Consider the following 15,580-nt stretch of genomic DNA (forward strand, 5'->3'; position numbering starts at 1 on the left):
TGTGTGTCTACTCACTTCTGCTTTCTGGTTCTTTACCCTCTACCCAAAAGCATAATTTAGGGAGAAAGAAGGCATCAATTACTTTAATCTGCCTTTTCTTTTACTTACAAACTATTTAATAAAGTTCTGTTAGACTTAAGTAATGTCCCAAACATGGCCGAGTTGTTTGAAGATCTCTGGGTACTGCAAAGCAAGATCACTTTGGTTCTATTTCCCTTTATACTATGAATTACAAACACAGTTGGACCAATGTCTTTGATGGGCTCCTTCAAAGTGCAGAAGTACTGCTGCAGACAGACAGAGGCTTTTAGTATCTTCAGAAGCTCAATGATATGTTATGAGGTCAAAATAGAAACTGGCTGAAGTGTAGGCCAGGCCAGTGCCATGCATTGTGAACGGAAAGCCATGGAGATGCTATCAGGGATAAGGATGGGTAATGAACACTGGGTAATGAACACTGTTTCCCAGGAGCTGCACTCCAGTAGGGTACTTGGTGGTTGTGGAGTATACAAAGCAGTTGTTGAATATAGATAGTAACAATCCATTTGCTATTCTCAGCTCCTAGTGTATCTTGAAATTTGGTTTAGTGTGATTCAGGTGATACAGTGGGTGTTCATGAAGTGCAGGATGAATACAATTTACAGCCTAGCAACTATGAATTCATAGCTGAAATAAATATTTGAACTTTTAGGTTTTTTTCCCAAATCACAATTTCAGCTCTGCCACTTCCAGTTAAATATGTAACACATGCTCTAAAGATTTTCCAACATGTTTCATAATAAGTTAGTTAATAAATGCACTTGCCACGTTATGTTACAGGGTTATCTGTGACTTTCATCCTTTATTGAGAATGGCTTAATTACAAATAAAAATATATTTATGTATAAAATCCCTGCAAGTAAAATACCCCTTACTTTGCTATTGACATCATGAAGGAAACAAAGTGACATTTGCAGAATGAGTATTTTGATAGACAGTCTTGTAATGGGAAACAAAGTTTCAGAAAATGCAGATGTGCAGTGAACTGCTTTTAAATCTGAATTTGTGTCATAAATACTCAGCCTTTTCACTTGGCTTTTGCTTCTTACGTTTTCATCCTTCATAGCTACCCTGCTTTTGGTAGCTATGAGATCCTGCTGCAGCAGTGGAGCTCTCCGGCTCTATTAGCTTAAAGAGCTTTGTTTCTTTATCTTTTAGTTTTGTTAAAGTATTTAAACTCTGGGTACCAAATATTGAAGAGTCAATACTGTTACACCTATCTGTGCACTTCAGAACACTTAGCATGCTCTCAAGTTCATGTTTTATGCATAAGCTCAAGATTCATATTTGGATAACCAAACCAGTAAGAGGCTAAATGTCAGTTACAAGCCCTTTGAAGAACTGTTTTTATTTAGCTAACCAAGCCTCCTCTAAAATAAATCTGGGGCAGCTCAGTGGTAGTGAATGAACTACCTACCTGAAACCACAGGGGTTAACAAAGTACTCTATTGGCCTGTAGTACACATGCCTGTTAATTAGTAACATAGCTAATACAACCTCTCCAAATCAAACATCCTGAATTTGGACTTAGGGCATAAAAATTCCCACATCATCAGCCTACCGGTGACTGACTGACTTCTGATCAGAAGGCCTTATCCATAATAAGCACTAATGTGCTGGGTTTACTACTCATAAATCGCATCCTAATTTTTACTCATTTTGCAATGTATTCCAGCTTCACCAATTATAAGCAAAATATGATACACTGAAAATTTCTTGTCAGATACTTTTTGTTCAGGACTTCTTAACAGTTATTGCATGTAAATGTCTGTTACCATTTGTTTGTGCAAAGGAGCACTCTTAATTCTACTAATATTACTTACTGAATGCTTTCCAGCTACTTATTCAGTATGTCAAAAACTGGTAAGAAAATCTTTCTCTTTAGCAAAAGATTTTACGATGCTTAAAGTAGATTCCTATTATCTCCACCACTAAGTAACAGTGTCTTTCTGCTGTTATTACACAGTTCTAGAACTTGAGCAGTTCCTTTTCCTCACACCATGGCAGATGTGCAGGATGTCTGTCTTAAGTGCAAAAGAAAATTGTGCTAGCTTTACATCAGTATCGATTTTTCTGCTCACTTCAACCCAGACAGGACTGGAGATCAGGACTTGTAGGAAATTGTGATGGATGAAATCTGAAGTAAGTGGCTATTCCTTACACTTTAGAGCGCTTCTCAGCAAAGTGATTAAACACATGTAAACTGTGAAAGAATTAAGAATGGGCTGCTAACAGTTTCACTTGTTGTCTGAATATGGTAACTCCAGTTTAAGCCCAATACTTATACTGTAGCATAAAAGCTAGAAAATTAGTTCCTGCCTTTTTACTTGTATTCCCTCTTCTTAACTGATTTCAGCTCTTCTTAGAAGGTCTCTGAACTAATACCAATGGCAAAATTTGGCTCAAATAATGATTCAGCATTTTAGTTAGAATCCAATATACACTGTCAGATATTTACACTTACACACAAAATGCATGCCATTAGTGTAGATGCTCATTTTCTGCACTGGCTGAAGTTTAAAGTTTATATTTGGAATGGCTTCTGCAGAAACTGGCACATGGGGGTGGCATAATGCTCAGAGGTTTTGGCAAAAAGCAAGACTTGTAGGTACAAATAAAATATCTTTGCTTCTAGGGCAGCACAGAGCTCTGAGCAGTCATCCTAGAGGATTTAGCCAAAAGAGATTAAGACTGTGGGACAAGGGAACAACATTAATAACTATAATTCAAAACCGAATGCAGTGGCATAAATGCTCTATTTGTGTAAGGTAAATTTGGGTAAATGTGTTTCATTCCTACAACACAGACCTGATGAGCCAGCAAGGCTTTTTTTTGTAATTTAATAGTGGTTTTAAGTTAATATTTTTTCCTTCCATAACACCCTGCTGAGCCTCAAATCCCTAGATTTTGGATGAAGGTCAGCCCTTGATGCTTTGACAGAGAAACAGGTATTCTCTTTTTTTCCCTCCTGTTTCTGTTTAGCTAAAACCTATGCATTTATTACCAAGTATTAAAGTTCATAAATTTCGTGCTGCTTTTTTTCTCACATGTTTAATTTGAAAATAAGCTTGAAGTGAATTAGGCTCTGGGGCCGTATTTTAAAACTGCTGTCAAATGTGCAATGTTGAGGGAAAAAAAAACCCAACAACAAACAAAAACCAACCAAACACAAAAACCAGACATACAAGGCAAAATTAGATACATCATGAGGAAAAAAAGGTAAAGACAGCATTGCAATATAGTCCTATCAATGTCTATAAAGCCTCCCTTGTTTAAGATCCCACTGCAGTTCAGGAGCAAGGTATCTGCAGGGGCAGTCCTGAGACAAGCAGCCAGCTGCCATGCAGGCTGCACAGGAAAGGGCCAGGAGCATCATGTGTGGATGTCAGCTGTCTGTGTAGATGAACAGAATATCTTCATCAGTGCCATAACTTGTCCTGGCTTCCTCAAAGTTACTGATGCTGGTGCAGCACGTTCCTGTTCAGGAGGAACAAAATGTTACTAAGAATTCAGAAGAATTTGCCTGTGAAAGGCTCTTATACTGCGGTTACCAGCCTCTACAAAGAAAAATAACTAGTATACAGACTAAACCTAGCAGCTTAGGTTACAGCTTTACTCATTGGTTTCATTTCAATGCACCATGGAGCAAGCTTTAACGTGAAATGCAGAACTAGGGACCTGCTTTAGTGGTGGCCTTGGCAATGCTAGGTTAATGGTTGGACTTGATGATCTCAAAGGTCTGTTCCAACCTTAACAATTCTTGATTCTGTGATCTTTTCAGCTCAAAGCCAGTGCTCACAGAAGTAATGCTGTAAATAGGTACTAAATCTCCCATTCTGTTATATTCTGCACGTAGAATCACAAACCTAGCTGAGAGCCAAACACGTTTGCTAGAATAAGTATCTCAATTCCTCAGGTAAATCACAGCACAAATACAGCACTGATATAATTAACGTGGCAAAACCCCTTCTGACAAATTGGTTAGTGATGCTTGAGCATAGGCACACTGCTAGAGGAGGTCCAGCTGTAGCTCTGTATTACAGACATGTCACTACAGTGATAGCTGATAATCCACCCAAAAGGAACAGGCTACTCACTGTCAGCATAGGCAGGGTTGTTGTAGTAAATACTCCCTGAGGCTTTGTTGTAGCCACATAGCACAATGAAATGGCCCTGGTAGTCAGGATTCCTGCAGAAGCACTTCTGTCCAATGGGGAGGAAGCAGCAGTATTTGACAGGACTTGAGCAAAGGTCACACAACAGCAGGACAGCGTTCACTAGGACAATGGCTACGTGACCTTGAGACAGGTGGCTCTGAATGTCTTGAACAGTTACTGTGCTGCAGAAAAAAAGATCAGGCATGCTTAAGTTCAGGGAAGAGGCTGGTACACAATGAAGTGTGTGGTGATGGACAGTACTTAAGACATGCAGCTGGCATGTTTTGTCACAGGTACAGCTTTTTGGCTGTTAAACCCAGCAAGCTTTGCTACAGACAAAGCATGACAAAACCTGTGTCATTCGAGGCCTTTTGATCTCATTGTTACTGCTGAAGTGCAGAGCAAGAGCTCTGGGTTCTGCAGTAGCATCAGTGTGATCTCTGAATGTATCAGATGCCCCAGAGAAGAGTTTTAAAGGAGCTGGCAACCCAGCAGGTAACCTGAGAGACTTCTGTTGTGGGAAAATCATAAAGCGAAGTGTTCTCTCATGCTCCTAGAAAAACTGATCTCTTAAGCTCCAAATCTTTACTGGCTGAGTGGTTAAAGATTGTACAATCACTAACCAAATTAAGAATGCCCAAATTTGCCTCTGTCACACAGGAATACACTTCTCCCAGTCGCCGTTTTGGACTACCTGATGCTGTTGCGGCTTTACTGCTATAGCACCTCCCACAGAAAATGAATATTATCCAAATATAACCTCATCTGTTAAAAGCTGTCCCTCACTGTGGCACGTGCAGTTCATATGCATTATAAGCTCATTCTTTGGATACACTCTAGATGTCCAGGCTGTGCGCACTACCTAACTGAACTCGTGCTTTTTAATCTTTTCCAGTGTCACTTTTTGACACCCTAGCCTCAGTACTGTGTCTACACAGGCAGACATGCTCTCTGTCCTTGCCCTGATCCAGGCCATGGTCTTAAGATGGCTAATGCAGGATGGACTGACTGAACCTTCTGTCCTATCACACCTCTAGTTAAATAAATGGTGCCAAAAAGACTTGTGTGTTAAGAAGGACACTGAAAACTCTGCTCAATGCAAGTTGCATTACAGTATTCAAATGCTGTTGTGGCTGCCTTGCACCCTCTCTTCTTTTCCTGATTGTTTACCCTTCTTCAACAACAGAGATCCAAATCCAGCTTCAATATAAAAAGGGATGCAACTCAAATTGAACATGGACACTGTTATTTCCCATGTAAAACATCACTGTCAGCTGTGAAACAATTCTGCGTTTTTTCCCCCTCCCCTGGATTTGCAGTTCCTTCATAGAGGTTCCTTATTTCACCCTCCTCTTGGCAAAACCTTGTTTGCAAGCCTTTTCTTTGTGCGTTTGTCTAGGAACAGAGAGCTACAATGTTTGCAAAGCTCTGGGAACAATGGGCTGTGTGCCCACATGGCACTCTCCTTAGTTCTAGCAATGGCCAATTAGAGTGCTGTAGCACTCCCTACTGGGTAATTTTAATGGATAATCCACTTCAAAACATAAACAATAGCCAAGTTCAGTCAGGATTTTCAAATAGTAATTCTGTGTCAGCTATTTTTCTTCAAACTTCGATATTAACTCTTGATGTCCACATTTTTTTTGAGATGGATTTACTAGAAAGACTGTAATTCAACCCCCCCCCCCAAAAAAAAAGGCTCAGGGCTTGATTTCAGTCTCTTTCACCAGTTTAGTTTGACTCCAAGAATAGGGCCCACAGACTCTCCAAAGAGAAAGAAAACAACAGGCTTACCACTTCTCCACCAGCACCTTGCAGGCTTTGGCTTGTGCAAAGAGCTGATTCACTCGATTCTCTTCTGTGTCAAAGTGCTTCCTGTAAAACGACTGGAGATAATAAAAGTTATGAACTGGAATGATGTTTCCCTTAGGTAATCCACCACTTTAAATCCCTGCTAGCAAGGGCCTGCATAAGCTGGAGATCTGGCTATGGAATAAGAGATCTCTCCCTTAGTTAACTGGTAAGAGGGAAAGGATTCCTGCTCTAAGTTGTTTAAATTCACTCCTGGTCAGTTACTGTAATTTCATCCAGTGGCTGTTCAGCTGCCTACATGAAAGAAGCCTGCCTGGGTTCATACTGGGCAGGAACTTGTGTTAGAAAAGCCACTGCTACTATGGGCCCTCACTGGCCCCCTTGCTGGCAGTCTTGAAGAGGCTGAGTTCCCCTCTCACCTCTAGAGGTGGTTCTTCCAGGTCAGGGCTGAGGCACGGTGGTGGGGAAAGGGTGGAAGCTAGCACTGCTGCTGCCCAGGCTGTACCTGTTCTGTAGACAGACAAAGGGCTTCAGTCTCCAGGCTGTCAAATAAGTGGAACCTTTCATGAGCACTACATGAAAACTTTTCCAAAATTCATGTTATGGAATCAAAGATGAGGGTATGTATCCAGCATCGCCTTTGGAACTGATGTGGCAACAGGCAAACCTCGTTTACAGGGATTGTGGTTGATTGTCAGTAACACAGTACAGCTTTTACAGCGTGACACACAGGGCTTTTAAAGTTCTGCTGTCTCCCTGTACATGACAATACTAACCTGATTTTTGTAGCCCTTGTCCACTCCAAGTGTCTGGGTGCAAAACTTATGCTTGACACCAAAGTGCCGCATTAGGTAGGCCAGGTCAATAGTCCAGATACTCTTTGTTAGCTGGAGTTCCTGGATGGCTTTCTGAAATTCATCATTGTCCAAATGATTCAGGTACCTATGGTATTAGGAAAGGCAGGGAAGGGAAGCATGGATCTTAGGAGAAGCAAAATGAGTCTTGTAGCCCAAGCTTCCACACCACAGGACGTAAAAACTGAAACAGTGGGCTTGGCTAAGAAATACTAAAAAGAAAATAACTCATAAAGGAGCCACAGATTTAAAGGAAGGGAAGGGTGTAGGGAATATTTAACTGGATTTATTGCTGACTTTTTAAAATTGGAAATGTATGTGTATCTTGACTGATTTATAATGACAGAAGTGTACAGGTGCTGTACAATAGGCAAGCTATTCTGAGCAAGTATGGAACTCTGTCCTGAAGGGCTTACAGTCTAAATGTACAAGCATATTAAAGCAAACATAGAAAGAAGTGTTAAAGACTAAAACTTGCTTCACGCAATAGATGGATTTCAAAAGGAGGAACTGTAAAGGAAGTCAGTAAATACTCAAAGGAAGCTTGTCTTAGGCACTGATGGCACAAAAGGCAACAAAGGGGAGATGAAGTCAGGAGAAAAGCTGGGACAGGCTGCAAAGGGGTAGGGAAAGGCAGTTACAAAGAGTTCTGGAAGTCAGAAAACAAATGGAACTAAATGGAAAAGAAAAAAAAAAAGGGAGGGACTGGAATTGAGGATACAGGGTAAACAAGGCCGTATCAGCAGGGTGAGAAGATTAATCTTGGAAGCTGAGTTTTGGACAGACTGGAGTGGCAAAGAGGTAAAGGGAATAGAGGCAGAGGTTACAGTAGTCAAGATGGGAAATTACCAGCACACGGACTAACGTCTTGGCAGAAGGGATGGAGAGAAATGAAAATCTTCTGCTTCATATCTACTAAGTGGACATCTAAATAGGTATTTCTCCTGCACCTAAGCTCATGTTCCTCTGTGGAAGGAAAGAGGAGTTCAGCAGGACAGCTACTAGTTCAAAAAAAGAAAAACCAAAACAAAACCAAAAACCACCCCAAAGGGCAATACAGTGCATTGTTTTGAGTTGAATCTACTCCTGGAACAAAAACATTCACCCACTGACTGGGGGCTCAGCAGGACAGAGCAAGTAAGTACTCATAAACTGGGCTATGCCTATCCATCACTTGGGAACAACAGAAAGGAGACAGGTGAATTGCTGTGCTATGCATCTGGTCTGAATTCTAACAGCAGGAAAGAGGAATAACTTTTTATCAGCTTATGCATGTTGACCTGTACAGTTCTTACAGGTACTTTGCATCTGTCAGAACTGTCAGTTATTCAAAAGGATCTGAAGTTCAGCTTAAACTTTCCTTTGCCTCCTGCTGGACAGCTGTGCCAGGCCCAGCAGCAGTAATTCTCTGAGGGTACCTGAAAGTATGTATGTACTCTTGTAAGACTAAATTCAACTCACAACTGCTTCAACACACCTCCCTAGACATTGCTTCCCACTACCCTCATCCCATGGGATGGCATTTCCCACCCATTCAAGCCAAGAGAACCACTTACTGCAGCACCATCCTGGAGCAGGCCAGCCCACAGTCCCAGTGGTAGAGCTGCTGAATGACTGGTACTTTCAGCTGGATGCAGTCAACTGCAGTGAAAACATCCCAGTGTGAGTAAAACACAGAAAATGTCAGTGCAGCCAGGAATGCAGCTTCCATACCTTGCCATTTAAACACAGCTTGTCCTCAGCACTATGGCTGTGGAAACTTGGGAGCATGTTTTTTACTTTATGTGATTGGCAGATATTTTTGTCTTTCTGAGAGAGATGGAGGTTTGGTACATATGTACAGTTAAGTGTTTGGTTTAATCTTGTACTCCTTTATTGTTCCACACCTGGATTGCTCTGCTGTATGATACAGTCCCCTTCTCGTCTGGAAGTTTCATGTTGCTCCTGGTGGGGTGACATCCCACCAGCCCCCAGTATGAAGCTGTATCCCCTCCTAAATAATAATAGGTAAGGCACAGGTATTAATCCTTTCTCTTCTGTCTGAATCTATATCTGTGCCACAAAAGGAGTTAAACCAAACTGTGAGAAAACAGACACAACCAAGATCTCCAGGTACTAATTCCCTATAAGCCCCACAGATTTGAGCCTTTTCTGTAGCTGTCTTTTTCCTCAGGGACTGATATTTTCCTTGAGTTCCAGGTTAACAAAGCTCACAAATGGCACCAGTTTCCTTTTGTATAACTCCCTCAACAAAGGGAGAGGGGAAGAAGAACAATCTCTACCAAAAATTCCCAGAATACCATAACTCCATCCCTCTGCAGCAGTTTTTATTTTTACGGGGTTGGCAATGTGGTGGCTTCCATTTCAGAAATGCCCTTGCACTCCATGGGCTTGAAGAGCTCTGCCTATTAGTGCTGCTTCAGCATCAATCCAAGTGAGTTAATCATAAAGGGATTTTCTCAGTAACCTCACCTTTGATCTAGAGAAGACCTTTGAAAAGTTTTGGTAACACAAGGCCAGCTACGTTTTAAGATAGGAATAAAACCACATTTGACATCATGTGAACTACTCTAGTTTTGATGCAGTTTTATAACTAAAATGTTTTAGATAATGTTGCTTGTAATCTTGTTACTTTTAACAAAGCTACAGACAATAGAGACAAGCCAATTCTAGGCTCTTTCAAAGTATTTTTTCATGGTTGTGCCACTGTTTAATGTTGACTTTGAAGTCTGGCATACCATTGGTATATTCAATTGTTTTGATTAATCTAGTTAAGTATCCCAAAGAAAAAAATGAAACCCCAGTTCCCAGATTCTCCTCAAACCACGATCTCGAGTATTTTGTTGTCATTTTTTCTTGTCATGTGTCATGGTTTAACCCCAGATGGCAACCGAGTACCACACACGATTCTGTCCCCTTTCTGTAATTACACAAGATTTCTGTTATTACTGTCAAGTTTCACTGAACAGGTGCGTATTTTCTATAGGAAAGCTTCAAAGGGTAACAACTTTTAACTTTCTTGTATATTCAGCTTCCAGTCACCCTGTTTCCCAACACACCCAGACTTCTTCAGTGACGCCTGTGGACTGTCCTAAGACACAAGCCCGTGTGTGCTGTGGCTGTGAGTAACACCACCTCTCTGCTTCGCCAGCAGCTGCAGCGAACTTAGAGCGAACTTACCGGAGCCGGTAATTCTATATTGCTGCTGGCGAAACCCGCGGCTCCGCGGCTCCGGGAGGGCAGAGTCCGGCTGGGCCTCCGAAGGGGCCACACCAGCCACCGATCCGCGGGGTGGGCTGGGCCGAATCTAGGGCTGCCTCCCCGGCCCAAGCCGGCGCGCAACCCATCCCACCGCCCGGCTCCGGCCCCCACTCCGCCGCCAAGAGCCCGGCGCGCACTGACCTGGCGGCGGCTCCCCGTCCTCCCGGGGGCTCTTCATGGTGGCGGCGGCGGCGGCTCCTGCCGCCCGCTCACTGCCGGCCCCGCCGAGCCGGCCCGCGCCACGGCGCGGCCCAGGGCCTCGGCATGCTTCGGCGCGGCGCTGGCTCCTCCCGGCCGCGGAGGCGGGCACGGAGGCGGGGGCTGCGGGGGGCCGGGCCCCGGGGCGTCTGCCCCGCGCCGTCGCGGCGGTGCTGGCGGTGACCGTCGGGTGCGCGGGTGAGTAGGAGCATGACACGGGGTGCGGGGGATGCGGGACCGACAGCCGGGGCGCGGCCTGAGGCGGGTGGGGGAGCCCGGGGCGCGGTGACGGTCAGCCCTGCCCCGGGGCGGATCCCGCCCCGCTGGAGGAAACAGCACCGGAACCCGGTGTTCGGTGGGGTGGGAAGTGTCTGTGCCGCCACCTTCCGGTTCCGGCGCGCGGTGCACGGCGGGACGCTGGAGGAGCCATTAGGGGTGAGCGCGGGCCTTCAGTGAGGTAGGTGTTGGGGTTCGTGGGTACGTACTTGAGCCGTGTCGATGTAGCTCCATTGGGGTGCTCAGGCCTGGGGTAGTGAAGGCGCGGCGGGGTAACCACCGGCCGCGGGGGCCCTGCTCGGGTTCTTGCGGGGACGGAGCTCCCCCACGCTGGGGCCCTTCTCTCCGCTGGGGTAGAGCTAGGGCTGGGGTCTGTAGGCGAAGGAGGTTGTACCAGGGCTGGGGGTGTGATGTGAGCTGGGTGTGGAGGAGCCCGTTCCTTGCGTGGTGGGGGGTGAGCTGCGAGCGCGGCGGGGCATCCCCCCGCAGGGCAGGGTGGCTGCACCGTTACGTTCTGGCACCTGTTTCTGCTTGAGGTGTGTGTGGCTGTGCCTGTGTTCCGTTACCTGATATTTGCAAGTGAGTTTTCTAGGCCGAAGAGACCTGGAGAATACCTGCTTCTGCGCATCTCAAGGAATTTCTTCCCATGAGCATCTTTCTAAGCAGGTTCTGTCAGTGCATTGTCAAAGCATACAGTGTGTTTGAACAAGAGAGAAGACTGCTTTATAATATCATATAATGAGAGATCATAGTTTGTGTAGGTAAAATCTAGTCTACAACTTTATTTACAATCATGTCTTTTGTTTTTTCTTGTCTCAGGTGTAGAGCCACAGCACTGCAAACATGTCGATCGGAGTGCCTATTAAAGTCCTGCATGAGGCCGAAGGCCATATTGTGACATGTGAAACCAATACGGGAGAAGTTTACCGAGGGAAACTTATTGAAGCTGAAGACAACATGAATTGTCAGGTACACCTGCTTCAGGAGGATGAAGGGAGGGCTCTCTGCTCTGTGCCATGATAGCTAGCTTGTAGGCAGCATGATTAAAAGACCATTGCTTTTATTCTTAGGATAAAACAAACTATTGCTGTGTGTATACTGTCTTAATGTAGTGTAATGGAATCAAGATTATTGAGTGCTCTGAAGAGGCCAGAGCTTATTCTTTCCAGTGTTAGAGTTTAATTGGGCAATTCTGTTAATAGCATCAGGGTTCTTAAGGTTCTGTTCTGTGAACAGTGTTACTGCTGGACTTCCTTATTTACAGACACTGAGCGTAAGAATAAGCAAACCTTGATTTAAGCAATTAAAGCTTTTTTTTTGATTCATATTGCTTTAGTCGTTCCAAGAGGACTTAATTTTGATCAGCTTTAGGCAAGATATTGTTGAAATCAAAATGCTTCCTTGTTAGTTAGGACTAGACTGGACTAAACAATTGGTTTTATTAAAACTGATTCAATATGAGAAAACAACATTAACAAAGCTGATAAAACTGAATCACCAACTGGGGAGGAAGCATAAGCCATGGGTCTGCTTGAATAGCAGCAGGTATAGGAGTATGTTTAAATGGTCCTGGATCCTTGTGTCACAACTCCAGATAAGAAAGCAGTATGCTTGGAAAGTCTTTGGCTTTGGAACCTGAATCCTGACTGTATCTTTTGCAGGCACAGGGAATAGGATCACGGACTGTGTTAACGGCCTCTATGAGCACTGACTTATTTTTACTTTCCAGATGTCCAACATAACGGTGACATACAGAGACGGACGAGTGGCACAGCTGGAACAGGTCTACATCAGAGGCAGCAAGATACGGTTTCTAATTTTACCAGATATGTTGAAGAACGCTCCTATGCTAAAGAGCATGAAGAATAAAAACCAGGGCTCTGGAGCTGGGCGAGGAAAAGCAGCTATTCTCAAAGCTCAAGGTATGTAGTTTGTTTATGGGTCCCTCTTCGCCATTTTGCTCTAGAAGACCTGGAAAACTGTCATCTCTATCACTGAGGACATGTAAGCTGTGAGAAACAGAGATTAATGGTTCATACATTGTTTTTCTGCATATTTAATCTTATGTTTGTAGTCAAGACTCCAGCTGTCCAATTACCTGAATGTGTAATATTGATGCTACAGTAATTTAGATACAGTGAGTATCCTTATTAAACAGGGGCTTTATATAAAAAGTTGCCCTCTGTTTTCTAGTGATTGTGGCCACTAGCTGTTTGGAATATGTAGGGAAGGATTCGGGAGTTCCTGATAAGCTTTTAGAGAAAAACAAACTGATATTAAGATAGTACTTAACCTACTGAGAAGCTGTAATTACTAGCCATTCTGTAGCTCACTCTCATTTGTACCTCTCTTGGGAGAACAATGTAGTTATAACAAGATCGAGTAATAATTAAGGGCTGCAAAGACCTTGGTTAACTTTAGCAAATGCAATAAGTTTATATGGGGAAGTAAAATCTGCTGAAACATTCAGAGTTCTGTTGCAACACCTATGAAGAGTATGGGGTTTTAAATCTCTTGGGCATACAGATTTGTGTGTCAGTTTAGAAGGAACACAAAGTGTGTAAGTATCCACTGCATCTGTTTTAAGTAGCAAGTCTGTAACCATTAGTTCTGGTCCTTATCATAAACTTTCTTGCTGTCACAGCACTTCTTGAACTTCTTAGGACAGCCTCGTTTCCTTGCCTGTAAGCAAGAGACGGAGTGTTGCTTATGTTTTGCTTGTCAGTTGAGATGAATAAGCAGTTATGCCAAATTCATGTCATCCTTGATGTTTTCTTTCTTCAGTGGCTGCCAGAGGAAGAGGCCGTGGGATGGGCCGTGGCAACATCTTCCAGAAGCGAAGATAATTTTGGTCTTGAGCGACACTTTTTTTCCACTGGGGTATTAACTTGGTTACATGTGTATTGGTGTCAGTCTTGCTTAATAAATGTTTCTGACAAAAACTTGTCTGCTCTTGCATGACAGGATTCCTCCAGGGCAAATGCATTGTAGACCAATTACAAATTTGAAAAGGCTTTGGAAAATAGTGGACTTGATTTTTACATTTGACTATCTTGTGTGATGCATTGACTTTTAAAGATCATGTTTCCTGTTTCTTGTTTAGTCCTGTTGTCATCCGTTCTCTAAGGAATGGGAATGTATTTTTTAATGAAGAATTATTAAACTACCTTTTAAAGTTGTATTAGCAGCTGCATTTATGGAAAACACAGTGAAACAAAGCTTCCTGAGAAGTAAAGAACTGTTCTTTTGCTTTATATGGACCTACAGTAGATAGAGGTCCGTCCATCTTCAGATCTGTACTCTGAGCTTGTATTCTTGTGTTTCTTAGCTTTCTCTTTGGATACAGGGATAATTTTTCATTAGGAACACACAGCTTTGATATCCTGAGTCTATATTTGCAGTGAAAATTTTGAATTCTTAGTATTTTTTTCGCCTCTGGGAAGAGAAAGGGAAAAGAAGACAAAACAGGCATTTTCAAGGATGAATTTGACATGTTTTGTAAACTTGTAATGCAGGTATATGGGAAAAGTCTTATAAATGGTTGTCCATTAAATACAACTCAGTACAGTTGCTGATCTTCTGAACAAAATTTAGGAGCAACCCCATCTCTTGGTCTTAACAGTCATATAGATCATCAGCTGATCTGCAGGAAGCCAAACGTAGCTGAGTAACAACACGTGACATGTAGTGTGATTGTTCTTACAGACTTAGATGGCTGAGAAGTTTAAGATTTCTGTACCTTATCATATACTTGCATTCAATCAACTATCAGTCTGTACTTGTACAGAACAGCTCGTCTTGCTCTTATGCAGTGAAGATTCTCCTTTGTGTACAGACATGAAAGTTGAACCTACATATTAATTTGTTGAATTATCTGTAAATAAAGCTATACACCATTAGGAAAATCCTGCTCTACATGTTCTTCTGGGTAGCCATGATCCTAAATATTTGCGTTAGAAAGCTCCTTAAAATCTGATTAAGATATGCTTGAGCTTAATTATAAAAACATTGTCAAGTTGTCTTACACCTAGATTGAGGAATTTGGCCAAATGACAGGACAGTTTTCACAAAGCCCCACTTCAAAACGTGGCATATGAATCATGTTCACACAGCAGTAGTGCTTTCCTGAAGTCAGAATTTCCAACTTAAAAATTAGCAATTTGGGCCTTTAGTAAAGAGATTAAATATTTCTTTTGGGAATGTGTCATTCTTCAAACTGAGGGTCATTCAGAAGAGAATTGTGACTAGTATTAGTTCATCAGGTAATTTCCCTCTGAGAGTCTTTGTAAGATACAGGCAAGTAAAACTGCACTGGTCTGTATGTAGACTACAGCCTTTCTCATCACTAGTAATAGCAGTTCTTTGTACTGTTTGGAATTCTTAAATAAGATGGTTCTAGCTCTTCCTGTGGGAAAGAAGACATTTATGCTTAAGGCCTCTGAATTTCACAAGACTTTTCTGAGAAAGACTATCTTAACATCACCTTGAAGCTGAAATCCATTTTGAGTCTATACTAGATGCCCAATGGGACTGATGGGTTTTAATACACAAAGGAGAAAACGATTTCATCTTGTTCTTTCGTACCATGGGCTTCATAGTAAGAATTGAATTGTCTGCTTCTAGTATCCCATGCTAATGCCTGGCATCTCTGGAGATGGGTTGGTAGGTAAGAATAGGTAGTTGTTGACATCCACTGGCTTTTCTTGTTGCCAGTAGTATATGGTGGTATGTTCTGGCTATTTGAAATATGTGTTTTATTTTCAGTCTGTTAGCTGTCCCTTACTGCTTTTCATACATCAGGCTTGGATTGTGCTGCTAATCAAGTTGGAATTTTTGTACAGTGGAGTTATGGTCAAGAGGAAGAGCAGGAATGGCACAATATGAATACTTTCTGTATAAAGTCAAGTATCTGCTGAAAGATTTTATAGGATGCTTCTTCAGCAGCTAGAACTGCCTCCTCTTCTAAAGCAAACACCTGATAGA

General features: G+C 42.7%; 2 protein-coding genes across 4 annotated transcripts; one reads left to right on the plus strand and one right to left on the minus strand.

The window, feature by feature from the left end:
* Positions 1-813: 813 nt before the first annotated feature.
* On the minus strand, positions 814-10,418 carry GUCD1 (guanylyl cyclase domain containing 1). Its single transcript, XM_034068246.1, has 6 exons — positions 10,265-10,418; positions 8,419-8,503; positions 6,785-6,950; positions 5,991-6,082; positions 4,137-4,378; positions 814-3,516 (listed from the first exon to the last, which is right to left on the minus strand). The coding sequence occupies exons 1-6, from the start codon at positions 10,299-10,301 to the stop codon at positions 3,425-3,427; spliced, it is 714 nt and encodes a 237-aa protein (XP_033924137.1). The 5' UTR covers positions 10,302-10,418; the 3' UTR covers positions 814-3,424.
* A 34-nt stretch (positions 10,419-10,452) lies between these two features.
* SNRPD3 (small nuclear ribonucleoprotein D3 polypeptide) lies at positions 10,453-13,778 on the plus strand. Of its 3 annotated transcripts, none has more exons than XM_034068618.1 (4): positions 10,453-10,519; positions 11,417-11,566; positions 12,327-12,519; positions 13,382-13,778. In XM_034068618.1, the coding sequence occupies exons 2-4, from the start codon at positions 11,441-11,443 to the stop codon at positions 13,441-13,443; spliced, it is 381 nt and encodes a 126-aa protein (XP_033924509.1). In that variant the 5' UTR covers positions 10,453-10,519; positions 11,417-11,440; the 3' UTR covers positions 13,444-13,778. The 3 variants fall into 3 exon arrangements, with proteins under 3 accessions (XP_033924509.1, XP_005147841.1, XP_030903789.1); XM_005147784.3 differs by lacking the exon at positions 10,453-10,519 and adding an exon at positions 10,686-10,778; XM_031047929.2 differs by lacking the exon at positions 10,453-10,519 and adding an exon at positions 10,708-10,756.
* The last annotated feature ends 1,802 nt before the right edge of the window (positions 13,779-15,580 follow it).

This window comes from Melopsittacus undulatus, chromosome 12 (genome assembly GCF_012275295.1).
Source record: "Melopsittacus undulatus isolate bMelUnd1 chromosome 12, bMelUnd1.mat.Z, whole genome shotgun sequence".
Classification (NCBI taxonomy): Eukaryota; Metazoa; Chordata; class Aves; order Psittaciformes; family Psittaculidae; genus Melopsittacus; species Melopsittacus undulatus.